Here is a 19,060-nt window from a genome sequence, read left to right on the forward strand (position 1 = left end):
CTCCATCTTATCCCATAAATAAACATAAAGATCTGCAAAGTTATTCCTGCATCGGAGGCCTTTCCACCATGCTTTTCCAGAAGCTTTGCTATGTTGTTCCTCGTGCTTTAGTCACATGCATCTGTAGGGGGGCTGAACTATATGAGTGCTGCAGGTTTTTGGGTTGTCCAGGCCCATGGAGGGTCGGTCAGAGGAGCGGCCACATCTCAAGGGGGGTACAGGTGTGACTTGCAGTTCCATTTTGGCTCCCGCTGTCACCTTAAGGGCTGTCATAAAAATTCAACGTGCTGTTGTTGTGCACGTGAAAAGTGTATTGTGAAATGACATTTAGGGCCCCTTGGTGTGGAGGGTGAGGGGACATCACTGTGAGTAATCAGGAGATGTCCCCTTAGTGCCCTACTCGCCAATTTTAACTGCACCCCCCTTAGTACACACACCCCTCCCCCTTCAATATATACATTCAAACATAAACACACACACATGCACACAAACACCCTCTCAAACACCCATACACGCACACACATTTTACAAGGAAGGTGGGACCTGGGTCCATCTGTCCCCTACCCCTTCCCTGGTGGGGGGTGCGGGCCCCTTGGCGATGGCGGCCGTGTCCCTTGGGTGCTGGCTCCCTGGGCCCGGCGGTGCTCTCTCCGCACGGTGGGGGGGTTCATATTACACCTGAGCCGGGGGTGTTCGTGTCCCTGGGGGGTGGGTCCTGGTCCTTGCCCCTGGGCGCTGGGCCCCGCCAAACTTCCAACATGGCCGAGCCTGGTCGGGCCATATTTATAACATCCCTTGTGGGCCGCCCTTTTTTCCCCGGGGTTCCCCCCTCCTGGGCGGGGGCGGCGGGCCCCTGCCTTGCTCCTACCTGGACCAACCGTGGGCCGGGTGGGTGGCTGCCTGGAGTGCGGAGCGGGTCTCCCTTGGGGGGTCCTGGCTCGTACCTGGGGTCGGGGCGGGGGGATGCCCGGAACTCCTGGGTGGTGGTGGGGTGCTCGTCTGGGGCTGTGGGCGTCCCTCTCCGGTGGGGCCCTGCGTTGGGCTCTTCCGGCGCGGCGGGGGGCTGCTTTCCTGGCTGGGCTGGGGCGGCGCTCTCTTTCCCTCTGCGCCTCCCTGCTCTCTGGCTCTGGGGGCCTCGCGGCGGTCCGGCTGGCCCTGGCCTGGGTGGCGGTCTTGGTCGCCCGGGGGGCGGTTGTTCCCTGCCTGTTCCCGTGTGGCGTTGGGGGAATTCCGGCTGCCGCTGCTGCTGCGGCGGGGGTATGGGTGTGGGGGTGGCTGGGCGCTCCTCCTCCTTCTTTTCACATTCCACCATCCATTTTAGAAGAACATATACACTCACCTTAGCACAGGTGTTAGCTCACCTTTGCACTAATAGTTTGCATGATTGAATGAATGAAAGATTTCACACTAGTTGGTTTAAAGGCATAGGTATGCGTTCGTGAACACTATCTGTTTTGTGTGCATGTTGACATGTGGACATTTTTGCGGCTAGCAGGTGTGTTGATAATATTTGAGTGTGTGTGAACAGGCCCCGCCCTTTTTGTACTACATTTGAACCGTACCGTAACGATAAACAACCAGTAAACCTGTCTGCTCTATGCTGCTTCCCCTCCTATTATCACCCTCCTACCCCCCCCCCTCTCTCTAACGTCCCTCTCTCTTCTTCCCCTCTTTCCTTTTCCGTCCGGTCCAACACCAAAGATTTTCAAACATGATTGAAATTAATAAATTTTGGCCTCAATTACAAAAGGGGTTTATTCAGACATACCTTTGGTTTGTCTGAAGATGAATAACCCCTCTTGTTAAAATAAAATATGTCCAACACAAGAGGCCCTCAGCTCTCATCTGTTTGCCTAGCTGTTGGACAGGACAAGTTAAAAAAAAAAAAAAAAAAAAAAAAAAAAAGTGTATTGTGAAGGTACACTGTCATACCGTGACCGCGTGCAAGTGTGGCACACATGGGGTGAACAGGTGATATGTAAGGGCACATAGGACACCTGTGCATTCACACAAGCTACACTGATCATCTAATTTCATTATTTATAATTGACAGGCTGCCCACAAGGGGTGTGCACTTATCATTGAACAGCACTAGCAGGCTCCTTGAGGGGGGTCAGGGGGGGTTCAAGAAATGAGAAATTTGTACAGCGTCCCTGCATCTTTTCTGTTTCACCCATACTTACCCTTGTGTTTTCTAAAAGTCCTTGCACAGCCTGTCGCTCGTGGCCTGCCTGTAGAACAAATATGCATGAACATTTTCCTTCATCGGACTCACCAAGGCGGTCAACAACTTTGATATTTCCTGTGGGCCACCTGCGTATCCAGTACAGGTTTGGCCATCTTTCGCCTGCACTTGAACAATTTCGAGTCACGAATTAACCTTTGAAGCAGGTTTTTGGACTGTGGGCAGAACATGAAAACTCCACACAGGAAGCTCCCAGGGGCTTCTCACTGTGAGGGGAGGGTGCCAGTGACTGTGCAGCCCCCACACACAACTACATTTCTTTTCTGCTGGGGGAACACTGAGCTCCAGTCACATCCGCTTGCAGGAACCACACTGGTCCTTTCACCCTCCCTCCAATTCAACTTTTTAAGGACATTCACACCCTTCTGTCACAGACGCAAACTCTGTCAGGATGAGAATACACTCTCCACAAGATTGGTCACTTCCTGTTGGGTAACAAATATGAATAAGACACTTTTGGTTACTGCTGTCTATTTTCACTGCTCTCTTATCATTTTGCTTTTCATCAGTAAAAGCTCTTATTTCTTCCTCCTGCTGTAATCTACAGGTAATGCTGTCGTTTTTCAGCTTTAAGACTTCATAACAGACATTGAGCAAACAGATACCTTTATGAGCACTGGTGCTTTATTGTCAGAATACTATGTCCCTTCTTTCCAGCTGAAATGCTTGAAGATAATGAGTCATCACTGCGACTGTTTCTGTGTTTTATTCCTCATTTAACGTTTCAATTGAGTGCAAACACTGCAGGGAGGATTATAAAGGTTTATCTGCTCATAAAGCTGAGCATTACAAACATGATTAGGTGATTCTAGGAGGAGTTGCAGCACATCGTCTGTCAGGTGGGGATGAATCTGGAGTTTTGATCAGACACGTCATTTCACAGGTCATTTGACCAAAGCAGGTTTCCTTCCCAAGCGTCTGAGGCTCGTTTAGTGTGCGCAAGGAGATTTTACTGAGTAATAAAAGCCATGCTGGGCATATGGCTCTGTGTGTGCTCAAAGTCAACAGCTCTTTTTCCATGGAAAGTTTCATTAGTTTTGAAAGGGAGTCGTTTTAAACCCTGGGATGGTTAAGCTGCTCTCAGTTTTACTTTTTAGGCAAGCAAAGATACTTAATGAATCACAAGCTACGTGTTGATTTGCTGATTCACACAGAGGTTTGAGTGTGCTGTGGATCTATATAGCTTGGACTTGATATATCTTTTGTATCTATTTGATAATGGAAACAACAAATAACATGATTCTTTGAAAAAACTCAAATAAAAATGAATTGAATAAGGCTAAACTCTTCCATCGTTTATCATGGGGGTTACGTTTTTAAAATAACCCACGATAAGTGAAACCCACACAGTAGGATTACAGATGTTTTAAGGTTGTAAAAGCCCTCATTATTCACTTTATACACTTTTCTCAGACAGACGTGAACATTTTCACACTTTATCTCTTGTTTAAACTCTCAGTTTGAACCTTCATTGAAAAACGAGTCCAGGATTACAGTATAGAAAGAAAACAAGGATCTGATTTCAATCAAAGACTTATCTGGCAAACTGAATTCATTCTGTACAGGAGATGCCACACAGATGAAGTTAATTAGCAAGGTCTACAGCCAGTCAGAACTCAGAACAGAGTGCACTGTGAAAAAATGGCATACACTGAAAGAAATCTGCAAAACAGCGAGATTGCAAAAGGTGAACCACGATACTCCGAGGAAAGGCTGCAACATGAAGACACAACTAAAAGCAATAAAAACAATTTCAGAGGACAGGCTTGTTCTGGCTGTAAGGCAGGGTTTTAAAAATTGGGTTTTAGGATTTGCTTCAGGTTTTGCAGGTTCAGTTTCCCCACGTGTATCAAAGTGTCCTTAGGCAAGAGACTGAATTCCGTGTCTCTCCCAATGGCCTACCTGGTGTTTTGTGGGGTTCATGAATGTACACGTGAACGAGGCTGTGTGCACTTTATGTGGAAAGGTGCTCCATAGGTGAACACCCTCTACCGTTTCTTTCACGAACCTCTTTCTTCTCTGCAGGTTTAGGTAAAGTGGTTGACAAGACAGATCAACATGGGGAAGCAGAACAGCAAGCTCCGACCTGAGGTGATGCAAGACCTGCTGGAGAGCACCGACTTCACCGAGCATGAGATCCAGGAGTGGTACAAGGGCTTCCTGAGGGACTGCCCCAGCGGGAACCTCTCCATGGAGGAGTTCAAAAAGATCTACGGAAACTTCTTTCCCTACGGAGACGCTTCAAAGTTTGCTGAACACGTCTTTCGCACTTTTGATGCCAACGGCGACGGGACAATAGATTTCAGGGAGTTTATCATTGCGCTGAGCGTGACATCACGTGGGAAGCTGGAGCAGAAGCTGAAATGGGCCTTCAGTATGTACGACCTGGACGGGAATGGCTACATCAGTAAAGCTGAAATGCTGGAGATTGTACAGGTTAGTGGATTCAAATGTGCCCAATCCAATATCAAAGATTCATTCATTCATTCATCATTCATTCTATTATAGACCTATCCTAGTGTCAACACAGACAGCTTGATTTTAATTGAACTCCTATAGGTGAAGCGTTGAAGGATGCTGTTTGGTAACATGCAACTGTCTTGTCTTTAACATAGAGTTCTGATCTTTCTTAAGATTTTTTTTTTCTGTTATTCCTTTACTGATATTGGAATCAGTAAAGGTTTGTTTTGCTGTCTTTTCACAAAGGTTTGACCTAAACTGACCAGTAGGAAGGGCCCCTGACAGAAGAAGTGTTCCTAGCTCCTGTTTCTAACTTTTAAAACCAGTCAAAATGCAGAAAAAGTTCTCAGTTTGCCAAACAAAGCAGATGAAATAATAATAATAATAATAATGGATTAGATTTATCTGTGCTTTTCAAGACACTCAAAGCGCTTACATTGTGTCCATTATTCATTCACTCCTCATTCATACTTGGTGATGGTAAGCTACGGTTGTAGCCACAGCCGCCCTGGGGCAGACTGACAGAGGCGTGGCTGCCAGTTCGCGCCTACGGCCCCTCTGACCATCACCGGGAACATGCATGCACATTCACACACCAGTGGAGCCACACTGGAGCCAAGGAGGGTGGAGTGTCTTGCCCAAGGACACAACGACATCCTGTTTGAAATGGTCCTTAGGTGTCAGTCACATGTACCTGTACGTAGGGTTGACCTGTACAGGTTTTTGGGTTGTCCATGACCGTGGAGGGTTGAAGAGAGGGGGGCATCTTCTGTTTTTTGTAGTTCCCTTGAGGCTCGTACGGCCTTCTTAAGGGATGTCATGAAAGTGAAATGTACAATTGACGTGTGTGTGGTAAATGTGTCAAGAAGAATACATAAGGTTAATGTAAGTTACACACACTTAGGATGTGAAAGTGATGCGGTCGTACAATGACCTTACGTCACACTCTAGTCATTAGTAAGGTGCGAGTACTGGCACTGCACATGGGTGTGCAGGTAATACGGAAATGTGTGTAGGATGCCTGTATGATGTCCACACAAACTACACTCTGTACTATTTCCTCATTTTTACTAGTCAGGCTGGACAAATGTGCGCACACTTTCACTAGAATAGCACTAATGGGCTCCTTGCTCTGTGCACAAAGTTTAGGGGGTTTCAAAAATGAAAATTCTATGCAACATGGCTATGTCAAACCTACTTCGCCCTTACTTACCTTTGAATGAAGTTTAAGTGTTCACTGTGACCTGTCGCCCACGGCATGCGTGTAGAAAAAATGTGAATGAACCATTCTGCTCTACAGGTTCACAGAGCGGTCTACAACCTTAACATTTTCTGTGAGTCACCTGCGTGTCCCACACAGGTGTGCCCGTTTTTCGCCCGTATCAATGTGTAAGGGCAGTTGTGACTAAGGCTTAGAATCAGATGTTTACCACAGCTTTGTCAGTGACTCCTTAATGCTGTTCTGCTAGCATTTCTGCCACTGTATTCTTAACGCAGCATTTATTAGACTTCCATAGGAGGTCATTCAAGAAGAATGACCTCGCTTTCACAGCAGCTTTCATGCTGGCACAGATGATAAAACACTAAAAGCAGTTTTGTAAAAAGCATAAGGCTTGTTTGCTATTTTCTTATTTAAATGTGGCTTGGATCAGAACGAAGATGAGAGAGGTGGAGTTTTTCCATCTGCTTCACAGACATCAGAGAATCTCAGGCTAATCCCTGAGTATCAAATCACCTGCTTGATGAGGCTCCGGACTGAAACTGATGATCTCTTGGGTTAGATTCAAACGTAACAGTCAGAAGATTATGAAGAAAAAAGAATTGAATTGATCAAAAAAAGGTTGTATTCAGTTATTTTGTAGCATCCTGCTTTGTTGGTTTTGTCCCATTAGATCTAATTTGGAGCATCTGATTTCTTTCTCTGATGAGAAAGAAATGAGAACAGAGGACAGAAACAGGACCAGGAGAAGCCATTTCCTGCACAAAAGCTCTCCAAGTAAACAAACAATTACTGGAACAAACAGGCGCATGTGTGTATGTGTGTGTCGCATTACAGTTTTTTTTAAACTTCCCCCACACTTACGTGACAGCAGTTCTTTCTGCTCCAAGTTTGTCTCTTGATATCCTCCCGTTGGACAGGAAACTCTTCCCGTCTTTGGAATGGGGGTCATGTCTTGACGCAGGAAGTCTGCATCATGCTCATTAGGATACTGCAGTAACATGAGTCTTTCTACTTGGAAAGTCGCTGCATATTATCAGGAAAAAGGTAGCTTCAAGGAAGTGAAGTCCCTTTTTTACTCCAGGAAAAACTTCATGCTGCAGCTTCTTCCTGGTTCCTGTTAAAGTTTGTCATCTGTGGCTGTTTTGACACAACAGCAATGGCTTTAAACCTGTTTGAACATTGTCAGCTTCCAGGACCGCTTGTCTTAGTCGCCACATGAAACTAAAGTGCAATGCTCCACTTTCTGTCTTTGATTCAAAGCGACAGCGGTCTGCCAGCCTCTAGACAGTCACGATTCAGACCTCCCTCTGACGCTTTTTTTTCTCAATCCTGACAACTCTGCTGCCTCTGCCCACTTCCACAGACGTGAGGCTGAACAAAAAGCAGTGACTCAGACGCTTTCGCCTGCTGCTCACAGGTTCAGTGTTGAAGCAGCTGGTGTGAGCGCAAATAAATTACTGCTATTAAGGATCTGCTCCAATTATGGGGCAGTTGTTTTGTTGTTAAACCATGAACACTAGAATCATGGGTGTAGCAGAAACTCTAATGCAGATGAAGCAGGGGTCTGTGCTGAATCGTTTCAGCATTGGGGGGCTGGTCGCCGGGTCCATCTCAGGGCCATCTCCAGCTTCTCCCTGTCTTCTGAAACGCTTCTTCTGTGTCGAGGTATCTTCACTCCAGGTTGGAAATCTTCCTCTGCACACGGAAAACTTGAAAAGTTAAAAGACAAGTTTCCTGTCTTCGATGAATTGCCTCTGCAGGCTAATGCAATCTCAGAATGTCCTATGAGAGCATGGGGGGGCAGACCGGGCCGCCGCATCGCATCGACCCGTCCATCTGTGACGAGGCTGAACTGATAAACACTTGAGACTGACAGCTCCCACTGTCAGCGCTGCAGACTCACAAAGACATGGAGCACATGAAACCTGCACATTAAGAACTGAAACCACCAACACAGGCAGACCAGAGGCAGCCGTGTTTTCACCGCCGTCTCAGAAAAAGTGACAAATCTCCACACTGATCGGAGGTGGGTCATCCTGCGGAGAGCTGTTGGAGCTGCACGTCTGGGGCCTCTCCGTTCATACACACTCTCTCTCTTTATTTCATTCACGCATGACACACTTCATCTGTTTTATCCTCTGAGATTTACAAAAGTGTTGAACCTTGATTGTGGTTCAGTGAGCTGCAACTTAAAATCCTTTCTGTCTCGTTTAGGAGGACATTTGCTGTTTTATGGTTGATTTATTTTTTACGTTTTTGCATCAGTTTGAAATAAACCCATGTAAAATAAGCTGAAAGTCGTCATATTTCTCAGTTTCCCTCTGTCCACTTGGGTGATGCCCCACCCACTGCTCAGGAACCCACACATTTACCTGTGAGGAGAGCATTCAAACTCTACAGAAAGGGACCAGCTGGGGTTTGAACCAGGACCCTCTCCCTGTGAGGGAACAGTGTTAACCATCACACAAAGTGCAGCTCCAAAACCTTTTCCATTTCTTTATTTAAAAAAACCTTAATTCTACTATTAAAAGGTACATGTTTGTTTAGTTTAAATTACTGTAAAAAAATCTTAACCAAACAAGACAGTTATTTATTTAAACCCCTTCCTCTAAGGCCCAAAGTGCTTCACAGTCACACATGTGCACACACATTCACACACTCCACTGCTGAACACTGTTGCCAACCTAAAACCACTGGAGCAAAGTGGGGTTCAGTGTCTTGCCCAAGGAAACTTTAGCACACGAGCTTAGAACCAAACCTGAGAGAGAAACTTTGGTCAGAGGTCGACCCTCTGCACCACAGTTTCATCCTGTGCGTGTGTGATTGTCACAACCCCCACCGTGGTTGTAGAAACTAAATAAATAGAGTGAAAGCTGTTCCACTGGCGTTGTAAGGCAGAATCACATCTGAGGTGTGGCGTTTGATTCCCTGTCAGGAGCAGTTCTCTGGAGGAGAGTGCTTCCTTTCCTCCAGAGGTCAGGCGTGAATGAACCGACAAAGAAAGGCAACAATGACTCTGGGAAACACTTCTAGTATTCACAACCTGTGAAAGCAGCAAAGCCATCTGCCGTCAGCTGGGATGAGGAAGCTGAAGCTCACAGACTGAGAAAAGGCGCATTTGAAAGCATCACTTTTCTGTGTGTCTGTTTGAGCTAAGCCCACTGCTGTTCATTTCTGCCTGTTGTCACCATGAGTTGTGTTCGCACTTGCCTCCGTTTCCCAGTGTGGCAGAGGGCTGCGACTCGCTCCAGCTAGTTAATGTTCACTCCTGCAGAGAGTGTGTAAAAGCCGCTGATGCTCATAATTAGCCTCGCTGTGGCAGTAATTGACCGGGACAGATCACAGGCAGCTCGGCTCTTCTTCAGATGATAGCCTGAACGCAGACTCGGTGATGAAACTGCCTCCTGCGCTCATCGGGGGCGGATACATAAGCTCGCCTGCCGCTGATTGGAGGTGCGGGCAGAGCTGTCGGCAGAGCAGATGAGCCCAGAGGGCGAGGAGAAGGGAGGAAGCGTGGAGTACGGTGGCCCTGAAGTGCACATCAACACCAACAAATCACTCGACATTTTAAAGATCACAACAATTTAAAAAAGCGAAACAAATAATGAAATACTTAAGTTTTATTTTGGAAATCAAATCAAAATTACTGAAACCAAAACACAATTCCAAAAGCAATAAATGTTTCGGAAAATAAATTTCCAGAAGTCAAAATGAAATTTTATAATAACAGAGCACATTAAGGAAACGTAAAAGGTTGGTACTATAGGACATCACTGATTGGATGATGACACATTGACCTTTTTCAAATGCGTCTTCAGTGTCTGCAGATAATAAACGTTTTATGATCAGTACGGAGCAAATCCATTATCGCTTCATGCCAAATAACTTTCGGATGAAATGATGGACAAACACCATCATCCAATCGGCGATGTCCCATTGTACCCATTTCTTCCTGTTTCTTTATTGTGTTTCATTTTTTTGACATTTTATTTTGATTTTTGGTAATTACTTTTGTTTTTAAAAGAGAATGTTTTGATGTCATTTTTGAATTCTCTTTTCCCTTTTCAAATTGCACTTCAGGGCCACCGTAGAGGAGTGATGAACAGACCACTGCTGTGAGCAGAAGCAGACGCGTTTGTGAAGCGCTTAGCTGAGTGAGAGTTGTTAGTGTCTGCTTTTCTGCACAGCAACTAAAACGGTGCTCAGCTGGTCATGGTTGCAGAGAAATGAATGACCTGTCTGTCTGTTTTCTCTGCATAGAAGGAGGTGACAGACTCAACATGAAGCTTTTCTTTCTCTTCTGCGCCACATGGCTCTGCAGTCATGAGCCGTGTTTGTTTTATGAGTGGGACCTGGGCCGCGTCACAGGAGACAATGGTGGGCTCCTGTTTGGGGGGGTTCCTGCAGGGAAGGCATGACAGTCCCTTCATAGACTCAGACCGACTCCGACCAATCCCTGCGTTCTGACGGTCCAACATTGCGGTGTCCCTATCTCGAAAAAATGAATTCATTTGGTTTGAGCTGGAATTAACCCATAAGTGATGTCACACTCACTCACTCCAGTCCTCATATACAGTCAATAGTTCTGATTGGTCATATGTGTCTGTCTTGAATGGGTTTTAGTGTTTCTTTGCAGCAGACAGACTGCTGGTCTTTGCTGCTCTGTCCATTCAGAGTGGGACTCGGACCCGGCAGGACACCACCTGTCAGCAGGAGGCAGAACTGAGGTGGAGAATTACTGATCTGTGTGGCACGGCATGTGGAATGGCTTAAAGGGTTCGTTCGAAGAAAATCTGTTTTTCATGTGGAGAATCTGATGATCTGGGCTGCATGGTGGCACAGTGGTTAGCGCTCTTGCCTCACACAGAAAGAAGACGCCTGGTTCAAGTCCTGGCTGGAGGACCTGAACCACAACATCAATGGGGGACCTTTCTGTGTGGAGTTTGCATGTTCTCCCCGTGCATGCGTGGGTTCTCTCCGGGGTCTCTGGCTTCCTCCCACCGTCCAAAAACATGCTCCAATTGGCAACTCTAAATTTTCCATGGGTGTGTGATATGTGGCCCTGCGACAGACTTACGACCTGTCCAGGGTGTCCTGTGCCTTTGCTTGTAAGTGGCCGGGATAGGCTCCAGCAGCCCCGTGAGCCCGTAAGGGACAAAACGCGAGAAGAGAAATGAATCTGATGATCCCTTCAGTTTGACAGAATCCTTCAAGTGGAAGACTTAAGAGTCAGGCTGGTGTGTGTTTCAGGACGCGGGTCAGCTGATGGCAGATGCTGAACAATTCTTTTTGAGCTGCACTCTGATTTTTGTCCAAAAAGATTCAACACCGCAAAGTGTGGTGACGGGTGATTTACTGTCACCTGTCAGTGTTTGCTGGTACCTGCTGTACTCAATTTGTAAAAAAAAAAGAAAAGAAAAGAACAAACTGCTCAGATGAGCTTTAATGGGGAGTTTAGAATAATATCCAACCACCTTCAGAAACTTCTGATTTCTTAATTTTTTCGGTTTTCTTCATCTAAAAAGGAGTATTTACTGTAATTAGTTTGTGGTTTTGTTTAGATCTAATGTAACCTTAAATAAATGTAATTTAAAAAACGTCTGCATACAATTCTTTTGTTTAATGTGAACGATTATTGTCTTTTCTCTTCTGTTTACCTGTTGACACTGTTGACCTCTTGCTAGGTCGCCTCTGAATCTGAGATCTTGATCTTAATGTGTCTTTGTCTGGTTAGATAATAGTTAAATAGGATCACGCTCGGTTTAGTTTGAGGTAAACGGTGTTTCAAATGCAGTGTTGGTTAACGCTCAGTCAGATCGGTGTGCAGAGTTTTGGGACACAGCTGAAGTGCCGCTGTGTCTCGCCCCTCGGCTCCGCTGAGCTCTGCCGTCCTGCTGCTGGGTAATAGGCAGCATAATCAGCACCTGTACAGAGCTCTGGCTGCACTGTAATCACCATCGGCCCTGCTGTGTTCACATGTCAGCTCCCATCCCCTCAATACGCCTCCTTATTACAGGGAGCGCGCCGTTATCCACGGTTTCCCGAACAACAGCAGGGCAGACTGACAACACTGACGGGCTGTATGCGTATATCTGTGTGTGATTGTATTTGTGTGAAAGGATGCGTAGTACATGCATGTGTTTGAGTCTGCAAATGTGCATGTGCGCCTGTTTGAGTGTGTGCATGTGTTTGTGTCCTTGTGTGTATGTGCGTGTGTCTTTCAGCAGTCGCAGTAAGGAGGTCTTCATTCATCTGGGAGCTTCTCTGCAGATAAACTCATTTGTCTTTCATCCGTATGACTTTTTTAAAAATGATCAACTGAAAAAGAGCCTCCAGTGTAGTTTGTGTTATTCCTTCCAAACTACATGTTATGAAGGCCTGTGGTCCTCAACTCTGCTGGTCTGATTCTCCTCCTTGAGCAGCAGCAGTGATGGTGCAACAGAAGTTCTGCAGACCTGACAGCAGACTGGAGCTCAGGTGGCAGAGTTCTCACTCTGGAACAAACATGAGTTGTGCCTGTGTGCAGCCCTAAGGCCCTGCGGTGTTATGAGCAGCGAAAAAACAAAAGCTATGATGCAACCAATCGTTATGTAAACACACCCTAAACCCACATTTTCACACACAAATTTAGAGATGGCTTTGCATTTTGAAAAATCTGTGTGATCTTTCTTCTTCCTTTGCATAAATCTCCATCAGAACATTCTGAGCGGAACTATTCTTCAGCATCTCCAAAAGGCTTACTCTACTTTTACTTTATCCTGTGAACGTGTGTATGTGTGCAGGCGATATACAAGATGGTGTCCTCTGTGATGAAAATGCCTGAGGACGAGTCAACGCCTGAGAAGAGGACAGAGAAGATCTTCAGGCAGATGGACACCAACAGGGACGGTAGGACGACCCGAACAGATGGTGAAGAACGGAAACTTCACCGTTTGGATCTAGGAGTAAACGGCCCTGTTGTCATATTCCCAGCTATCTACACAGTTATAGCCAAACAGATTATCATAGTGTTATTATTATTTAATAAAAAGAAACACTTCAATTTAAAGGCGGAGAGGCAGAACCCAGCTTTTAGAATAAGTGCCTCAATACTGCCACCTGTTGGTGAGAGTGAGCATCATAAAGGAAACTCATCCTCTGAACGTGTTGAATATCGTGGATGATCGTCTTAGTTCTTATTTAACACCTCTTTTGTTTTTCGCTGAAGAGCGTGGATTGACTGTCTCCTGACTCTGTGTGCTTCAGGCAAGCTCTCTCTGGAAGAGTTCATCAAAGGAGCAAAGAGTGACCCGTCCATTGTCCGCCTGCTGCAGTGCGACCCCAGCAGCGCCGGTCAGTTCTGAACCTGAGGCACCCACACAGTCGGTAAGACCCACACTCGGATACAAATGTGCTGAACTTTGATGAAGTTGTTGCAGAAAAGCCGTGCGACTGCAGGAGTGCAGTCAGTGTCTGCTTTGTTTCTTCTTCTCTCTGGTGGAGGCGCGGGCCAGGCCTCGGCACCTCTGTAGTGTTGGAGGAGGTGGCTGGTATTACGGAGCTGATGAGTCCGTGGTTACTCCACTCGTCCCTTTTCTGATGATGGAATTATTCTGTTGACTTTTCAAGAGTTTACGTGTGAAAATGAGTAGAAAAATAGAGATTCCAAAAAAGAACGAGGAGCTTACCGTTCCTTGTTTTTCTGCAGCTTCACAACCAGAAAATCTAAATGGCAGAAGCCACACCTGGCTTCAGTGTCTGTCTCGATTAGAACGTTACCCATCCACATGGCATCACTTACCACCTGAAACCTGTATGCTGGTATTTACTGTTACCATGGCAGTCCTGCTGACAAATCTCGCTTTGGAATATTAAAAGTTATACTTTCACACGCAGACAAGAACATTTCAACAGAACAGAGTCATTCTTTGTGAAGACAGAGGATGCTGTGGATCCACAGGCCTTAAAAAATCCGATCTCCTCTGATACACCTGTCATTAAGAAGGGTTGTGTCTATGCAGTTGCCGTGACGATGTCCCACCCTCACAGTTTCGGCTCTGCATTGCCACGCACCTACAGAAGCTAAAGTTGCTGGTTGATGATCACAGCAGCTGGCTGTTCCTCTCCTGACTCTGGCTCTTTGCTTCCTCAGCGCTTCTCTGGCCGACGCTGAAGATGTGAACCTCTCCAGCTTGGAGCAGATTGATGAGAAAGAAAGACCAGATGAAGATGATAAAGATGTCAGGACTTTAACGTGTGCTGAGGGCTTTTAAAAGAAGGGCACAGGAGCCGCATTGTCCATTTACCCCCCCCATTCATTACATTTTGTTCATACACTTTCCAAGCTCCAGTAAAGCCCCTCCCCCATTAGGCTCGTGTAAATAAGCAGAATGACCTGTACTCTTTGTGGTGTACCTGGGGGCCTCCGTCACTCTACTTTGGAGGGTGTTTGAGGCACACGGTGGTGAAGAGGAGCAGAGAAGACCCGCCCTTCACTCTCAATGCGTTCCCTCATCCATGCTGTGACACGGTGTTTGTGTTTCTGCAAACGTCTGGACTGTTGGATACGCTGCGCTGGGACGGAGCAAACATGTGTGCTGCTATGCATATGTGCCCCACTCAATGGTGTGGTTGTGTCTCCTTATGTAATGAAGGAAGAGGAGAGTCCCCTTTCCCCATCATCTGTTCCTGTGTTTTGTTTTTCATATCAGCAGAGGAGGTGTTTTTGTGCTCAAGCTCAGTCTGGGAAAGTAGTTTTTTGCAGCAATCTGACGTTAGTGTAGATATTTGAAAGTGCACATCCTGAATACTCAGTACAGACCAAATGTTGTGAAATAATTATGATGGTATTAGAAATAGAACATGTTTGTATATTTATGCCAGATGTCACGCATGCAAACCGTTTTTTTTTCCCCAGCATTTTTGGGAACTCCTCTTCACTCCTACTTTTTGACGTTTTGAAATGCTGCATGTTGATCCGGTTGCTGGCTGCAGGGGCATGCCGGCCAACAAAACACAATGCATGTGACTTCTGCGCATGTTAGTGTTTTCCATGTAAATGCATCAACACCAACCAGCCGGCGGAATGGCACACAGGCTGGCGTCGGCTTCTTGCAAACATTCGTGACCCCGACTTTTGGTGAATTCTTCAGACGGATAAAGTGAAGTTACATTTTTAGGAAGGATCAGCTCTGAATGTAATCCCACAGCTAAAGCTGTTCACATCACTGCGTCGGTTTTAGATCAACTCTTAAATTTGAAAAAATAAAAAATGCTGGTGTTTTAATCGTTTTTGATATAAAATAAAAGATCCAGAACCAGGTAATATGATTCTGTCACAGTGTGTTGCTTATATTGTATATCTTTTTATATACAGTCTAAATGGATCACCTTTTCTTATTCAAAGAAATGTTTCAGGTGTAATATTTCTGTCAAAGCACAAATTAGCAAATTGTGATCAAGTGCCAAATTAAAACAAACCAGTATTGTGTAAATTTACACTGCATAATTGTTATCTGTTGAACAACATGTTTGTAATTGTTGCATTTTGTAGCTTTTGTAAAGTATCCTGTGTGTAGTGACTGCAGTTTTAGAACACGGGATGCTGTTTTTTGGTCAATAAAAAGCCAAAATGAAGTTCTTGTGTGCAAATATCCCTCCGTTTGTCTGCTTATTGTGACTCTGAGGAACAAATACTGTAAATCATTTCACAAATATTTACAACAAAAAGCATTCTGGCAATGAAAGTAAGGAAACTGAGCCCTGTTTTGTAACCCTTGTGCTATCCTAGGCACTTTAACGTTGGGAGTTGGGTCATCTAGACCCACTAGACAGTGCTCTGAACCTTTTTTCTTCAATGATTTGTGATCTTCACTGGTGTCCATGGATTACATGAAATCCTCTTCACCTTTATCCACCTTTGTCATGGTAGGGAGAACACGTCAATGTAAGGCTGGGGTCATCTAAGATAACACAAGGGTTAAATAATCCCAACAGCTCTCTTCAGATTAACAACTGGGTAGTTTGGTTGGTAATGTGCGGGCTACCATGCAGGAATCCAGGGTTTGATTCCTGGAGGGGAATGAACAAAGGTGCTGGGGCAATGCTCCCATCCTCATGCGGAGAACAAATTTCCCACACCTGAAAACCCAAACAGTTCTGTAATCAACTGGATTTCTAATGAGTCCAAAGAACCTCCATAACCATCATTCCTACACACCATGGAATGGAATTGGTTGATAGGGGGCCTCAGCATCAGATGCATCACTGCAGGGCAGAAAAACTCCAAACTACACATGTTTTTCATTTCTGTGTAAATGTGAGCATTCAAAATAAAATTCTGAAAACTTTAGTCTGCAGGCTTTTTATGGATCACAGATGAAAGCCCTTCATAATCCGCCTGCAGTCGTTTCTACTCTGATTGAAAGAAAAAAACACTCATGAATTTCTAAAAAGGAGCTGTGAACGTGAGCAGCTGCAGTCTGAGAAATGGTTTCCTCCAAACCACCTCAAAGAGCTGAGATGTTTTCAGAGGAATTCAGATTAAGCAAAGCTGCCATGAAAATTGCATTTCATCGGATCGATGTTAGAAAAGCTTTCTGAACAGAGAGACGTGATCCGGACCCTGTGGATTCACTAAGGCAGTGTTTTTCAAAAAGAATTTTGCCAGGCCCCCCCCCCTAGGAAAAAGAAAATGTTTCGCACCCCCCCCAACCCCCATAACCTCTCCCCCCATCCAGACCCATACACACACTTGCACGGTGACAATATATTAGGTTAGTATCTATAAACGTTGTGTCCATTTCAATAAATATTAACTTAATTTAGCCACACAGAAACCCTGTTCTAGTCTAGAACAGAAAAGAAGCTTAAAGTTCCTGAAATAAAAAAAATCTGTCATTCCTAACATTTTTGACCAACTGAACCATTTGATGCTGAGAAAAATAATTCAATCAATAAATAATATTAAATGTAAATTGATCTGAAACATTAACACAGCAGCACCAACATATTTAATGTTTTTAGTCTGAAGAAATAGATAAAAACATTGTGTTGATTTTTTTTCTAAATGATGGATTGTTTATTTATGATCTCATAAAGTGCAGCTGTTTTCCTGCATTACCTGTCTGTCAAATACTGACACCAACTAAACAACAGGCAGACAAATAATACGTTTATGGAAAATACAGACACGTCATAAAAATGTCTACAATAGTTCATAAAGAATGACTTTATTAGCATGAGCTGAGGCATCTAAATGATCCTGATGTTGCGCAATCCAGGCAGCGCTTGCAGCTCTTGTCGTCCCCCGTTTCACCTGGCAGCCTGAGCCCACTACCCCTCCCCTTTCATTCTCACACACGCAGCTGCGTGTGACAGGAGTCGGGAGCAGCTGCAGGGACGGGAATTCACAGTTTCAGGCTGTCATAAACTCTGTGATATAACAATAGTAATAATAATAATAATAATAATAATGGATTGGATTTTTCTGCGCTTTTCCAGACGCTTACATTGTGTCCATTATTCATTCACTCCTAATTCATACTTAGTGATAGTAGCTACTGATGTAGCCTCAGCTGCCCTGGGGCAGACTGACAGAGGCGTGGCTGCCAGTTCGCGCCTACGGCCCCTCTGACCATCACCGGGACATTCATTGCAGATTTTTTTCCAAGCACTGAGCCGCTGTCACCGCCGCCCCCACGTTAAATTTGCACCCCGGACCTGTGCCTAAAACCGCCACTACCGCGCGCCCCCCACTATTTGAGAAGCACTGCATTAAGGCTAACTCACTGAACAGTTGGGTAAAAACCAAGAGGATGACAGTTCACATGTTTATTCTTTCAACTAAAAGAGCAGTAAGTGATTCTGAATCTATAGGAGGCAGACTCCTCAAAGTGTTCAGAACATGTGTCAGGAGAAAAGGTGGCGATATCAGTTTGACTGACAGAGATCATGCTGTGTTAACTGAGAAAGAGGCCTGGACTGAAGGATGGATTGGGAAACAGGTTCAGGTTGGGTCAGCACTGCCAGCCAGAATAAAACACAGCTTGTCCTCAAATTGGACGAAGCTCGGCGTGCAGCTCAGAGCCCAGTGACCTGCAGTACAGAGCTCCAGTCTCTGCCGGCTCCTGATGGAAAATGACTTCAGACTTCTTCACTGCCCTCTGATTCCTTAGTCAGAGCTGGTTTCCTACTACTGGAAGCATGCTTTTATGAAAGGTGCTGCTGACAGCTTGTCATCAGAAAGATGGCCTGTCCACCCCCCACACCCACAGGTGTGAGTAGAAATAGAGTCAAGACACACAAAGGTGTCATTTCCCAAAGTGTAGCTCACTGAGTGGGGATTCCATAGAGGGTTCTTCCTGATTTACTGATAAATGGAGTTGTCTTGTCCACGGTTACCTTATGTTGGTTCAGTTTGAGGGTTACATAGAAAACCCTTCATGGTCACCTGTTGGTCACTCATGCAGGCTGTTGTAAAAATACCCCAACCACCATCTGAAATCGTTCAGAGTCCCTGGCATTCTGGAGCCCACCCAGACGCCGTTGGGTGAAGGTGAGGTACGCCCTGGACAGGGCCACACAAAGACAAACACTCACAGTAGAGGGAAGATTTACTTCACTAAAGCATGTTCTAGGAGTCGGGGGGAAGCCAGAGAAAAGCCATGCACACAAACTCCACAGTCCCAGCTCAGATTGGATCCAGGACTTTTTGCTGTGAGAAGACAGTGCTGACCTCTACACCACTGGGTCAAGACAATCTGACTTTACTATAATGATATGAACTGATTATCCCGTGTGCTATCCTATGGGGTTTAGGTGACCCATTCCTTACATTGACGTGTTATTCCTACCATGACAAAGGTGGATAAAGGAGGAAAGATTTCATGTAATCCATGGACACCAGTGAAGATCACAAATCATTGAAGAAAAAAGGTTCAGAGCACTGTCTAGTGGGTCTAGATGACCCAACTCCCAATGTTAACGTGCCTAGGATAGCACAAGGGTTACATGACTGTAATGAATCCAGTTGTTTGATTCTGTTTTGAATGTTGTGACTTTAGTGTTTTATTAGTGCATTTACATTATTTATGAACACAGCTGTGAAAAACAGGGAAGAATACTAGCTTTCTAGACAACTGGAAGATTCATAA

The 19,060-nt window shown here is 45.2% G+C and overlaps 1 protein-coding gene across 7 annotated transcripts in view; it reads left to right on the top strand.

The window, feature by feature from the left end:
• Window positions 1-15,557, top strand: part of LOC101162865 (neurocalcin-delta A) — a 71,878-nt gene extending 56,321 nt beyond the window's left edge. For all 7 annotated transcript variants that reach the window (XM_011484877.3, XM_011484879.3, XM_023964094.1 and 4 more), the window contains 4 exons: window positions 4,271-4,681; window positions 12,710-12,815; window positions 13,173-13,292; window positions 14,059-15,557. In XM_011484877.3, coding sequence (XP_011483179.1) covers window positions 4,304-4,681; window positions 12,710-12,815; window positions 13,173-13,270 — 582 coding nt within the window. In that variant the 5' untranslated portion in view covers window positions 4,271-4,303 and the 3' untranslated portion in view covers window positions 13,271-13,292; window positions 14,059-15,557. The remainder of the gene's footprint in view (window positions 1-4,270; window positions 4,682-12,709; window positions 12,816-13,172; window positions 13,293-14,058) is intronic.
• The last annotated feature ends 3,503 nt before the right edge of the window (window positions 15,558-19,060 follow it).

This window comes from Oryzias latipes, chromosome 16, assembly GCF_002234675.1.
Source record: "Oryzias latipes chromosome 16, ASM223467v1".
NCBI classification, from domain to species: domain Eukaryota; kingdom Metazoa; phylum Chordata; class Actinopteri; order Beloniformes; family Adrianichthyidae; genus Oryzias; species Oryzias latipes.